Here is a 13,867-nt window from a genome sequence, read left to right on the forward strand (position 1 = left end):
TCCCTGCAGCTGAATGGCAATAAAGAAGCTGAGTGAAGAACCTGAGCAGATGCAGTCATCTGGCACACACACGTCAGCCCTAAAACAAATCCAGATCAATTAAAACCTGAATGTTTTGCAACATTATAGAAAAATATGGCAAACATTAATGACGACAACTGATTCACATCGCTGCTCTTTTTACGTCCGTCTGAAAGAGGAGCCCCTCTCTTTTCACAGTCATTATTCAGATCAGTCTTCAGACTTTCACTGGATTTTAACTCCAGGAGCAGAATGTGAAGGAGCACCGCACCGGGCCGCATTCCAACACCCTCCCTCTCATTCAGTCAAGCCTGGCTTTACTGACGACATCTGTCTTCTTGTCATATGAAATTGTACGTGTGTGAGGTTGTGAAAGCTGTGAAATCAATCATCAGTCAGTCTTGTGATCAGCAGCCTCGGTCCCTGTGCGTTGTGTTGACACTGACTTTATTTCCTCCTTGTTTGTCACTGATGTTTGTGTAATGAAATAACCACAAAATCAATCAGCCACAGACGGACAGGTGTGTGTCACAGTGTGACATCACTCAGGTCTGACTCTCTGCTGGAGGAAGTGAGGATTCCTTGGTGTTTCCTGTCCTTCCGGTCTGTGGCACCAATTTCTTATAATCTTTAATCAGCACCAAGATGCATCGTAAAACGTTTCCACTTTCTGCTCTTAACACACCTTCACGCCGGGCTAACTCTCACCGGTTAACGGCCATGAAGCTCCAGAATTTACTGGCGGCCAAGCTCAGGTTGTTTTTAATAACAGACTTTGACAGGTTGTTTCTCACTGGGAGCTGAAAGCGCTTCTTCTAGCTCACATCTTTCACACAGCATGAAGGTAGGAACCAAAATAATCTGCTCTGAACCAACAAATGATAATGAAATAATTACTGTGTGTACTAGCAAACTTAATTCTGCAGGTTCAACTTCTATTATATCACTTCTACTGTCACACACATCCTACCACCACATACTGCACAGTTTTAAAAGCAACATCAATTATAGTATCATGATCTTACAGGTTCCCAAAAATCTGTTTACAGTAACTATGATTACTTTCTCTGTCACAGACTTTTGAAACATGTCATCAGCTCAAAATCAGGATTGTAAGCAGGCATGGGGTGTTGATTGATTACACAGTGTTTGTATTGTGAGCTGTTAAAGGGGGCCTGTGGGTCTCCGGGTTCATCTATGGAAACATGAAACAACGCATCTTGTCCTTCTGAATGCAGTCATTCATAATAATAATAATAATAATAATAAAACAGAGTTTTGCACATGTGTTTTCAGTGTCCCTGCGCATATTGTCTCAGCAGTGGAAACCTCAGACTGATAATTACACGAACGCGCGTGGGTGGAGTGTGCGCGTGTGACTGCGTGTGTGTAGGAGCGAGGGTTGGTGGAGAGGGAGAGAGGGAGCAGTGCTCTGTGAGGAGACAGCAGATCTCGCACTTGTCCTCGCGATTCGGACAGTTTCGGCGCAGGAAATACTGGACACCACGAACCTGCACTTTTCTGGCTCTTGCACGCGCAGCTCGTGGTTCCAGGTGGTCGTGGACCCGGTCCGGGGAGGCATGAGGAGCCTGCCACAGAAGGCTCGGCTTCTCAGCAGAGTTATTCCGCGCACTCTCCGGCGCTTGCGGTGCCGTTTTGACGCCTTCTCCTCTCCGTCCTCACACCTTGTTTCCAGGCTCGAGGGAAGTATTGAACCCCGCCTGACGCGTCTCCTCAGGTGTGACCACATTTATTATTATTTATTTATTTAAGTATGACATCAGCGCCGAGCGTAGGCTGGGTTCTTCACCTCTCCAAAGGCGGAATACCGGGATAGCCTGCAGGAGTTAACGGAGTGCTTCTTTTTTCCTTCCTCGCAGCCCTTCATGAACAACGACCGGTGGTGTTCTTCTTTCTTCTTCCTTCCCTTCCCTCTGAAATCTCTGAATGGGTGCTCAAGCAACAAGCGGCCGCGGCTGTGTGCAGCGGCAGCAGCTCTGCGCACACTTCAGAGGGATAACGCTGTGGTGAATCCGTCGCTGAGGTTGGTTTGTATGTTGGTGTGTACCTGCGGGATTACTGTAGTCTAATAACCTTTTTATTTTTGAGTAAACGGGTGATTTTCTCTTCTGGATCGAGGACAAGAATGAACTCGGGTGTTGGATTCGTAAAACTATCCTAAAAAGTGCCTTGCGCCTCGCGGTGCTTCTACATTTTTCCAGTCGGAGTCTGTGGCGGAGCCGCTGTGATTTAACTCTTCGTGGGCAGGAACCCGGATCACACCATGGGCAGACACTCTAACAACCTCCCCCCGATAAAACCGGGTTTTACATTCCGGGTGTTGTGGATGGTTCAAGCTTTCCTGGACCTGGCCGGCTCCCAAGAGATTTACGCGCCGCACTCGATCCGGGTGGAAGGCGACGTGACGCTGGGGGGGCTCTTCCCCGTCCACGCCAGGGGGGTCCCGGGGATGCCGTGCGGGGACATCAAAAAGGAAAACGGCATCCACCGGCTGGAGGCGATGATGTACGCCCTAGACCAGATTAACGGCGACGACGAGCTGTTGCCCAACGTCACCCTGGGCGCCCGGATCCTGGACACCTGCTCCCGGGACACGTACGCGCTGGAGCAGTCGCTGACGTTCGTCCAAGCGCTCATCCAGAAGGACACGTCGGACGTGAGGTGCACCAATGGGGAGCCGCCGGTGTTTGTCAAGCCCGAGAAAGTTGTCGGGGTCATAGGAGCGTCGGCCAGCTCGGTGTCCATCATGGTGGCCAACATACTGCGCCTCTTTCAGGTAGGGGCTGCCGCGCTCATTCGCCGGGGTGGAACTCACAGCACCCTGATGACTTATTTACAGCATTATCATTAATGTCAGCCACATGCTTCTTATGTAACTGCCCCCCCATCTCAGCTGCAGCAGGCCTCTTCCCTCCCTCACAGTCTCCACTACCTGCAGATATTTCTTTCCTCTCCCAGATCCACTCTGCAAGGGATTCCTCCACAACAAAGTCCCCTCCCCTTTTTGCATGCCAGACATGTGGGCTTGGAACACCCTGACAGTCATGTGTGGTGAGACTGTGGGTCCGGCTCAAGTAGCCACAGTGGGCGAGGTGGCAGGTTTCACACTAGAAGTACATTAGCTCTCTGCTACCTGGACTCCATCAGTGGTTGGAGCTGTGGTCTTCTTGCTTTGCTTTCTTTGCGAGACCCGTGCCTATACTGCACAGAGGAAAGAGGAACCATTATCAGTTCTGAATGAGTTTCCTCTGACAAATATCTGCACGTTCCTGTTGCTGTGAGATTGACCTGCTCGGGAAATGTTCCCGTAGTGCTGTGAGGTCGGTGAGAATGTGCGCAGTGTTTCGGTCGGAGGTTTGTGGCCTGTTGATGTTGCTGGAACAGGATTAACAGGTTGATTTTTAAAAGGCTGGTGTTGTTGCCGGTTTGGCTCCTGATTGATTAGAGCTCAAACCAGCCTTCTATTTGAATGTCGTCTCCCCCCAGTTTGGTGTCTAAAAGGTGTTCCAGCATCACTGCAGTGTATAACTTAAAGGCTGTGTGTGACAGGTGTCAGTCTGTTGAGCTGGAAGCGATGTTTTCACGTTGCCCTCTTGGCCAGCTGTCTCTGCTGAAAGAGATTTTTAATCTCAGCCAGATTTTTTTTTTACAACATGAAATGAAAATAAAGACATTAGAGTAAGTCAATTCACAGCTGATCCACACTTCCTGAAGGTTTTGTGTGTGTGTGGGGGGGGGGGGGGGGGGGGTCTGAACTGGGTTTAGATTGGATTTGAAGACAGGGTAAGCATAGAAAGAGATGCATGATACAAGAGTGTGTGTGTGAGAGAGAGAGAGACAGATGCACACTGAGTGAAGTGGGCGAGAGACAGAGTGATGACGTAGAGAGAGAGAGAGAGGGAGGTGTGGTGCTGAAAGAACAGCTCCTCTGGTTTTTCTGCTGCGAGCTGAACAAATCATCCTTTTCTCCTCTGTTCTGCTGAAACCCTCACGGCCCGTCACAGTCCTAATACGTCCCACAGTTAGAGGCGCTTTCATTTCAGTAAAAGACCTCAAACAATCCAGTCTATCTCTGAAGCTCCTAATATCTGTCCTTATTATGTTAAAGACCTTCGATACCATGAAATGCAGCTTTTAAAGAGTCATTTAACACAAAACCCATTCGGTTTATGGAGTTAGTGGATAACATGTATTGCCTCTCTGTTACGCTGTCGGTTGGTACGATTTCACAGCTTTCATTCAATTACATGACAAATCTGACACACACACACACACACACACACACACACACACACACACACACACACACACACACACACACACACACACACAGTGTGTAGATTACAGCCACCTGAGAGTAGCAGTAGTGAAAAATACTATGGTAGTAGAAATTCAGTGTTGTGGTCACACCTGTGTTACGTCTGCTGCACCCTCACAAAGCTAGTGCTAGGCTAACAGGAGCCGGTATAGACGTTAAAACAGTTCCATGTGTAACTACAGTTCCATGACTTCCTGATGTTGTGTCTAGGCAATAAAACCAGCCCGTCCTCAGCAGAGAAACGGCCGTACAGGTCGATGATGCAGCAGCTTATTACGACCTATATTTAGTTTTTTTTCTTTCTGCTAGTAGGAGAAGAAGTCAGTTGATGTAGTATGAAGAGTGACCAAGTCTGTATAAGGAAGTGGGGGGGGGGGGTGGGTGGATGAAGTAAACTCAGGACTTCACTCAGGAGACTGAGGTTCGAGTCCCATGTGGAAGAAAGTTAGTTTAAACTAACGTTTTTGTAGATGACTTGCATCACGTGACTTATGTAACTTACTTATTTTAACCCAAAAGGGCAATAAGTTGCTCTTTAAGTCCTGAATTGATTTAATTCTTTAAAATGCTGTATTGATTTCAGACTCTGAAAAGGAATTACTCGTCTTGCATGTGTTTCATTGGCCACACAGGCCGCTGTAATTCACTGTGGACGCGTCTTCAGAGCTGTGGTGTTCAACCAAATAAAGTCCAGACTCCCCTCAGGTTTTTATTTATTTCTCAGCCTTAGCTTAGTAACTTTTGTAAGCTTTTCAAAGCTCTGGCTTTCAGCCCGGGCTAACGCTCACCGGATGAAAGCTGATTTTGAAAAGAATTTAATGGCCATGAAGCTCCGGAAGTTACTGGTGGCCAAGCTCAGGATGTTTTTAATAACAGACTTTGAAAGGTTGTTTCTCACTGGGAGCTGAAGGCGCTTCTTCTAGCTCACATCTTTCACACAGCATGAAGATGCTGCCCTTTTTTTGTTGTTTGTGGCGGCCAATAAAAATCTGGGAAAACTGTGACCAGAAGTCACCAGAAAATAAAAGGAAAAAAATGCAGTTTATTTTCAGAAGATGTGCGTGGCTGCCTGGACTGTCCTGATTTTAAACTTAAATAAAAGGCATGAATGGAGTGAGCTGTAAAATTAATCTTCCAGGAAGCTCATCAGAAAATCTGTCAGTAAACAGTCTAATGTGTTCTGTTTTAATGTTGTATGATGCAGAACATGTTTCTGCTGGGGGCAAGTGGGTCAGATACTGTAGAGAATGAAATGGGAGGGTAATTATTTCCCCCTGTGATAGAAAAGTCATCTGTTCCACAGCTGTTTTCACTTCATTACATCCCTGATGTTCCTAAATGGCCTAGTTGGCACTGGAGTCGCACCAAAAACACATTAAGGCTTCACTCTCTGGACAGCTGCCCCCCCCAAAGATCATGGGTCAGGTCAGAGCCAGAAAAAGACCTTTACAGTGTATGTAGGGCAGTGGGGTGGCATTAAATGGGGTGTACCAGTGTAGAAATTAAACTGATGAATGGGAAGTTTCTTTATCCATCCTCCCGTTTCAGGATGTGAAAGGATCAAAATGTTCACGTTGCCAAAAAGATCACAGTAAACACCATCAGGAGATTCGTCCAACTCCTCCATAAAACTGCGTCGCACCATATCAAACCTCCCAGACGCTGACCCGAGGACCTCGACATGAACAACAGCAGGCTGGCTTTACTTTTTCTGCCTGGATCTGTTCAGGCCTTCGTCAAACGTCGGCTGGTTCCAGCAGCTCAGATGTGAAGACGCGCTGCTGTTCTTTGTGTCACCAAACAAGCGATTTTTTAAAGACGTCCAAGACAAACAGATTAATGGAGTTAATATAATCGGGTGTTAGCAGCAGCTCACCTCAGCTCATCAAGTTGGTTTTCCTGCTCTTTCATTTTCCTCCTCTCTTTATCTGTCGTTCCTCTCTTTCTAGTTTTCAGTTTGTCTTTCCCTTTCTTGCTTTTCTTGTCTTTGTCGTTCTCTCCAGGTGTGCTTCATTAGGCCGTGTCCTAGGTTGCTGCATGTAAAGAGAAAACACAGGCTCATTAACCCCCTCCCTCCCCCTTCACTCCACATTCTGGACTGCTCCTTTTATTAGCCATAATTTTTAGCGAGCCTGGGTCACTGCTGCCTTTTTACAGATAGATGTGGTGTTGTTTTTAATTTGGGGGGGGTACTGCTGCTTGCCATCCGTATGTGCCAAATAATTAGACGGGGAGGTGGGTTTGCTCACTTTCAACAGATAAATCACGGTTGGATGTGTTTTCTTTTTTACGTGGTGCTAATGGGAGTTAATGGGCGGGATGCAGGCTACAGCCCATTAACTGCACACACTGTTATGACTCTACCATATGTGACAATATTAATGTTGATAAAGAGCTTCCAGTGCTTATTATTGCAGGAATAAAACTCGTCAAAAAAACGCGTCACATGATTAGAAAGTTAAAGATGCAAAGTAAAACCCCGCTGCAGACAGCATGTTCTTTCACAGTCAACTAAAAGTTGATAAGTTTACTGAGCTTGTTGCAAATTACCATCAGCGAGTAAAACAACAACACGTGTTGAGCTCGACTGAAGAGCGAAAGAAATATATTATGCTGATGAACTATTGGTTAACGAGAAGCAGTCAGTTAATCAAAACAATTTTGATAATCAACATAAAATGTTCTGCTTTCAGCTTCTCATATGTGAATGTTTGCTGCTTCTCTTTGTGGTGTATATGCTGGTTTAGGGCGTTGATAAAATAAGACGCATGAAGGCGTCACGTTGGGACGTTTGCTTCTTGCAGTTCCTGTTTGATCTTATATTGCTGTGGGATTTGGGGAATGTTGGTCAGACAAAGCAAGACATTTTGAAGATGTCACCTTGTGCTCTGGGGAACTGCGATGGGCATTTTTTGACATTTCACAGACAAAATAAATAATAATGGAGAAAATAATTGGCAGATGACTTTAATAGTACTCATGATTTGTGTCTGTTTTGATCTGACGCGTCTCTCTCATCTTCTGATGAAACAGATTCTCTCAGACGTTACATTTCTGCTACAGTGGTCAGTCTGTGGCAATAAATCAGATTTTCATTCGCCCCTCCGATCAGGAAAGCCTTAAGATAAATATTACCTTAGACTGAACACTGTCGGCTGAGTCACGCATCGTCCTTTTCGTTAACAGATTATATGGGTGTGTGTCTCCTGCAGGAGCTCTTTGTTTTATCTGACCCCACTTCTGGTGAGAAACCAATATGTTTATTTACAGACTCTCTTTCTTTACGTCAGACCTGCATGAGTCACGGTGTTGTGTTCACTCACTGCGAGCTGCTCTGAGGTGGAAATTATTTAAGTTACAGGTTTATTTTGGCTTAGCCTGAAGTAGCGTCTGCAGAAAATGAGACTGATAGGAATGTAACCAGCCTTGCCGTCCAGTTTTTGGGTCCTGGGTTGGTTGAATAGGCATCAGAAGGAGTATTTAAACTGCATGACAAGAAGATTCTCCATTCAAACCAAAACAAATCCTGTTAGCCGGCGTGGCTGCTGCTGCAGGCAGGATAGCCACCCTGTCACTGTGGAGTGGAAGCACTTTCTACCAGCCGCTTACACTGTTTAAAGTGCTAAATATGAGGCCCGGGTCAAATATTCTTTACATAATACTGCGTGAACTATCCGACTGGCGGGTATAACAACATGAATATTGAGCAGCACAGAGTGTAGCCTGTTAAAATGAATCTGTACGTGACATACCTGATGGTTGGTATTATGGCTCAGTTTATGTTCAGTCTGCGTCTCGGGGGGGTGAAGGTTCCTGCAGGGTGAATCCCTGCTGGTGTGTTGAGTTGTCGCTGGTTTCCTCCCTCAGGTCTACACAGCATGCAGGTCAGGTGCAGCAGACACTGAAGGCGTCCTCAGACAATGGTGAAAGTTTATTGCATGTCACACTGTGTGAGATGGTCTAATAAAATCTTGGTGGCAATTTGTGTCAGACTGTACGACATCAATTTGTGGCTGTCAGAGCGTGCCTTGAATGTGTGGGGACTTGAAACGCTACGCTGGAAGCAGAAATAAATAATAACAATCTGAGAGCGTCGTCACACCGCTCTGATGTTGCAGTTAAACAGTAGACAAGTTTTGGCCGCACAGCTGACGGTTTTAATCACACGGAGGAGGAGGAGAGGAGGTGTCGGCGACTTCTACATCACTTCATGTCATATTCTGATTGGCTGGTTTGTACTTGTGGCACTTAGCAGCAGTCACATTGTGAGAATTTGGTCCTTCCATTTCTGGCTCTGTCAGGAACTTGCAGCAGGCTGTCGGTGGACGTGTCTCCTTGGGCAAGGTCCCGTCTCCAGTCACGTCGCAGTGACAGAACTAATCACTGCCGGGATTATGTTCAGAGCCAGCCTTTTATTTTTTTTTAAATGCGTGAAGTGCGACATATATGTACTGCACCAGAGTTGTAGGGATGTGTCGTTTGGATGGTGGGCAAACAAGGTTCAGGACAGCAGAGACCGAAGTTCAGATCCTGAGTCCTGTCTCTGATTTAGGCCACAAACACTTTGGTCAAGGTTAGGGAAATGTTAGGCTTCAGTTCAATGCTAATACACTTAAATGAACAAAGTGCCGTGGAACAGTCCGTCCTCTGAGAAACAGCCATACACGTGGATGATGCAGCAGCTTATTACGACCCATATTTAGGTTTCTTGTTAGGCCTCCACCTCAGGAGGGTGACGTAGTATAAAGAGACGAGGTGGTTCCATAATGTACTTATTTGAACCCAAACCACCATCTCTTCCTAAACCTAACAAAGTGGTTTTGTTGCCTAAAACGGATCAAACTGCAGTAGTTTAGGTAACGTACTGAAAGTCCGGTACACCTGTTGCTGGACTCGTACTTGCCAACTCTCGTTGTTGTTGTTTTGAGACACTTTACAATCGACCTATTTTGTCGTTGGATGAACACTTAACAACATCTAGAGGGTAGCACGAGAGGATTGGATTTTTGCTCCTGGCTCGACCCATTCCCAGAAGAATAACAGCCGCCCCATCCTGTTCCCGATTTTAAAAATAAAATAAAATGGGACAACAGCGTGTTCTTTTTTTTTTTATTTAAAAAATATGCAGCTCTGTGGTGAATAGTTAAATTGACTCCCATTCTGCAGGATGTTGTAGGTTGTAATTCTTTAAAAACAAAGCTGCTGTTGCAAATGATTGGCATGTAAACGTATTTCTAGGAGACGGGGCTGCGCAGCGAGGACAGCGCAGCAAAGATTTGACCACATTTCTCAAAGTGTAACCGTGCCTGCGTGAAGTGTGGTGGGTGTTGGTCGGACTGTCTCCTCTGTCTGTCTGCGTTTGTCTGCTGTGTGATGGACTGCTGACGGTTGTTTCCTCGCTGGGAGAAGCTGCAGCTCCTAAATAGGGGTCCGCAGTCATGGATGATTGACTAGATGACAGACTCTGATTGGATTTATCTGACACTGTGGAACGCCTTGATGTGGACATTCCTTCCAGACAAATCTGCTAACTCTATTTCACGCAGTGTCTAACCACAGCGCTGACTGTGAGCAAGGGCTTTGCCACTTTCTGGGGCTTTATACTTTATTTTTGGATGCCAACACAAACTCAGAACTCTTGGATGCACTTTTTTCCTGACCCATATTCATTGAAGTGCTGATTCATTAAAACAACACACTTGTGCTGGTTGTAGATGCCCCCACCTCGTATCTCTGTTTTTAATACTTTCCAAACGCGTCCAGTTGGGTGTGGAGCTGCACCACAGAAACACTGCAGGAAAAAGGGATAAAACCAGTCTCTGAGAGGAATCAATCGGTAACATTTCTGAGGTCATGATGCACTTCAAAACAATTCGGGCAGCTGTGATTGGCAAAAAAAACCCCAGCACAGAGGAAGCTCCTGTTTCTAGAGACTGTTTGATCTTAGCTCACTTTGTTGCCTGTTGCTGTGAGAACTGCCCTCCTGCATTGCTGAAAAAAATACCATTAATGAATGTGACTTACTTTCCGAAAACTTTCTGTGTTAAAAGTAGAAACCAATATTAATATTCCACATATCACACTGTTTTGTTAATGAAGTCGCTGCAGGTCTGTGCAACAAAGCAGACATCATCCAATATCACAGCCCAACTCCTCCTTTATTATAACTGGCAAAGAGGCTGTTTGTGCAGTCAGAGTGGAGAAATGAATAATAAGAGGAACACGATAGCTGCGGTCTTAAAAATTATTGAATTTAGTTTCCTAAAAAATGCCTAAGAAGGTGTCACAGAGTCTTCATTTACAGAAACATTTCGACCTGCCTGCTGTAAATCAAGTGTGTACGTAATGCACATTTTAAAAAAACAATCAATGTTGAACAAATTGCTGTAAAAGTTATACGATTAAAAAAAACACACCAATCAAATAAAACATACAACAATAAATAGAAACATTAAAACAAACAAGGCGGGTAAGATACTAGAGACCAGTGACTCGAACGCCAAAGAATAAAAATAAGTTTAAAGACGAGACTTGGATGTCTCTGTGGAGGAGGATGACCCGATAATAATCTTGGGAACATGGACTGTATACAAGAAGCGGACCTAGTCGTGGTGACATCACCGTTTGTGGACTGCCGTTTTGAAGCTTCGAGTTTGGCCGATAGGGCGCTGCCATGTTGAGGTTTTGCAACCAGCGGCACCGGCCGTGACAATATTGTGTGTGAGTGTGTTTGTGGAGCTAGCTAGTTTGCTTAGCTGGGCTGACAACTTTTTCTAGCGAACAACTAAACTAAATGTTCTCACCATTGAAAGTGAAAAGCCGACTCCTGATTAGCTTTTTCAGCGGCGCTGGTTAAATTTACACAGCGCAGCCGATACGAGTCGCCTCTTTACTGATTAACAGATGGTAGTCACTTGTCAATCAGCTTGTAGCCCCGCCCTAAAGCCTCCCCAGCTTCCTGGTCTCTGTTCCTCTAAATGGGACCATAATTTACTAAATGAACATCACACTGTGGTGAAGAAGACTTGAAACTAGCGACTGAGACCAGAAACTCATCAGGAAAGTGTTTACTGAGGGAATAAATCAGCTGAGAAGTAGAAACATTTTATCGTTATTTCTAATGGAGCCTCACTTCTTTTTGCAACCAGAAGAGTCGCCCCCTGCTGGCCGTTCGATATGCGGGTTTAAGGGACTTCCGCGTTCGCCTCAGTTCTCTGACCGGAAGCTTCCCGCTTGATTGGGAAGAACAACTGAAGAGACACCATCACCCTTTGTTTTCATCCTAGACTGTAGCTAAAGGGGACCGGTTTGTTGATCTGAAATATACGATGGAGCCAGTCCTTGTAATGCCTTTTTTAAAAAGTCACACATGGACAAGACCCGTCGGCGTCAGTTTGTAACGCAGTGGGGAACCCTTCAGCGTCATAGGGAAGCCCTGTAGCGTCAGTTTTGGATGGTAGGTTACGTAAATTGTGAGATTACTTAAATTATGTGTTAAATGACTGACATTGTTATTTTAACCCAAACCCTGATCTTTTCCAAACCCTAACCAAGTACTTTTGCTGCCTAAACCGAACCAAATAGCAACGTTTCACAACGTACCGTTTTAAAAACGTTTTATTTTGAAAGTCTAACCGGACTTTGCATATTTATTGTTGCTATCTGTTGCTAACTTGACCGTGGAGCCCTAAACGTTGGAAAATTACGCTAAAGGGTGCCCAGGGCGTTAAAAAGCGGGAGTGAGAATGTGTTGAACAGAGAGAATACTGGACATTCATCTAGTAAGAAATCTCTTTACATAAACTACAATCTTAATATTGATCCTGTAGGGTTGCTTTTTTCAATAAGTGTGACTGAGCAGGACATTTTTCAGTTTAAAATGAACTTTAGGTGGACAGACTCTCTAATGGAGACACACACAGTAGATAAGCAAACGCATAGATCGATACGGTATATCTGCAATAATCTGATATCAGTTGATCATGTCTCAAACAAACATGAATGATCATGTTGCTCCGTAACTGCTGGATATAAAAAGTATGTCTTTGCTAACGAGTTCAACTACTTAAAAAGTGACACAGCGTTGTATTCAGAGGCCAAATATCAGCTGAAGCAGGCTTAAATTAACCTAAATGATTTTTAATTGGAACTCATCTAAGCATTTGCTGCCTCTTTAATGTAATGAAGTATATAATTGGGAGGAAGTACTGTTACATACTGCTAGGAAGCACCAAAATGTGATCTAATTCTAAATAACTCCAGCTGTATCGTTTCTGTGGTTTTCCATCACACCTTTATAATGTGGGATTAAAACGGTTTTAAAAGTCTTGCATTGAAGTCCAGGGACCCTGAAGGAGGCAGCAGCAGAGAAACCTCTCCCTCTCTTTGTTTGCTCCCTCCTCTCTCCCCCATCGACTCTCAGTCCTCTTGCTGCCACCCTACAGAGCTGCAACCCTCACATTCTATTAATGCAGCACCCAGGAGAGGCCGGTTACTCTCTCAGCTGCTTCTCTCCTAGTTCTGGGGCGTCTTTGTGCTGCTTCTCCGCCTGTCACAGCTGCTTGGGGAGCCTCTTTCTCCTCGCTGTCGCTGCTAAGTATAAAAGAAAAGCTGTGGTAGTCTCAGTCAGCCCTCTGAGACGCTCACAGCCACGCAGGCCCATCTATTACCGGCAGAAAAGCTCCTGTGGGTCCGGACACTCTGCTCCCTGTGTTAGCTGATGCAGTTTTAGATTAAAAAGCCCTGTTTCACCTTGTTGATAGTGATTTTTACATCGATGCAGGTGTTTAGTTCAGTGGTTCTGAGTGGTTTTTCATCCTTAGACTGAAATTGAGCAAATTAACTGTCAACAAAGGACAGACTTCTTTAAACACATGAAATAAACTCAAAACTTGCTGCTGTCTTCTTCAAACACACATCATCACATTACCACTCGTGGATTTTGAGAATTCATTCGTTAAGAGTTGTTCTTAATAATAATAATAATATTCATAACCAGGGGCACTTCGTCAGCTGTAGCCCCCAAACTATGAAATGAGCTACCTCGACTGGTCAAAATGGCTCCCACCTTTTTAAGTCCCTTTTTGTTTGTGCAGCACTTTGTAAACCCGGTTTTTAAAATGTGCTTATATGCAATATCTCTCAAAAGGAAGTACACCCTTAACATTTTTGTAAATATTGATTTTATATCTTTTCTAGGGATGCACCGAAATGAAAATTCTTGTACGAAGCTGGAAAAAATTTGCAGAATAACAAGTATATTCACAATTTTTTACCGTTATAAATTAGTCAAAATATACTTTTTCCTCAGTGTTTCCCACAGGATGTGGAGAGACTATGGTGGTGGGGGGTCCGGGGCCCGAGAGGGTCCGGTAAAGGAAGTTACGTGTCCATTTACTTTTAATGCACACTTAACTTTCTGTGAATGTAATCCAATTAATATTATTTCCATCCTGTATAGACGCCTTATTTTGAAAACTGGACTATCACATGTGTTTCCTCGTCGCG

The 13,867-nt window shown here is 44.8% G+C and overlaps 1 protein-coding gene across 2 annotated transcripts in view; it reads left to right on the forward strand.

Annotated features, from left to right (window-relative positions):
• Nucleotides 1-1,198: 1,198 nt before the first annotated feature.
• Nucleotides 1,199-13,867, forward strand: part of LOC119886700 (metabotropic glutamate receptor 7) — a 320,159-nt gene continuing 307,490 nt past the window's right edge. Inside the window, exons 1-2 of one of the 2 annotated variants that reach the window (XM_038697607.1) lie at nt 1,199-1,759; nt 1,902-2,818. In XM_038697607.1, coding sequence (XP_038553535.1) covers nt 2,306-2,818 — 513 coding nt within the window. In that variant the 5' untranslated portion in view covers nt 1,199-1,759; nt 1,902-2,305. Of the gene's footprint in view, nt 2,819-13,867 lie in introns of both variants that reach the window. The other variant, XM_038697608.1, reaches the window with a different exon arrangement.

Source organism: Micropterus salmoides, unplaced genomic scaffold (assembly GCF_014851395.1).
Source record: "Micropterus salmoides isolate LMB-PRFRI ecotype aquatic unplaced genomic scaffold, ASM1485139v1 Ms_hic_scaffold_4, whole genome shotgun sequence".
NCBI classification, from domain to species: Eukaryota; Metazoa; Chordata; class Actinopteri; order Centrarchiformes; family Centrarchidae; genus Micropterus; species Micropterus salmoides.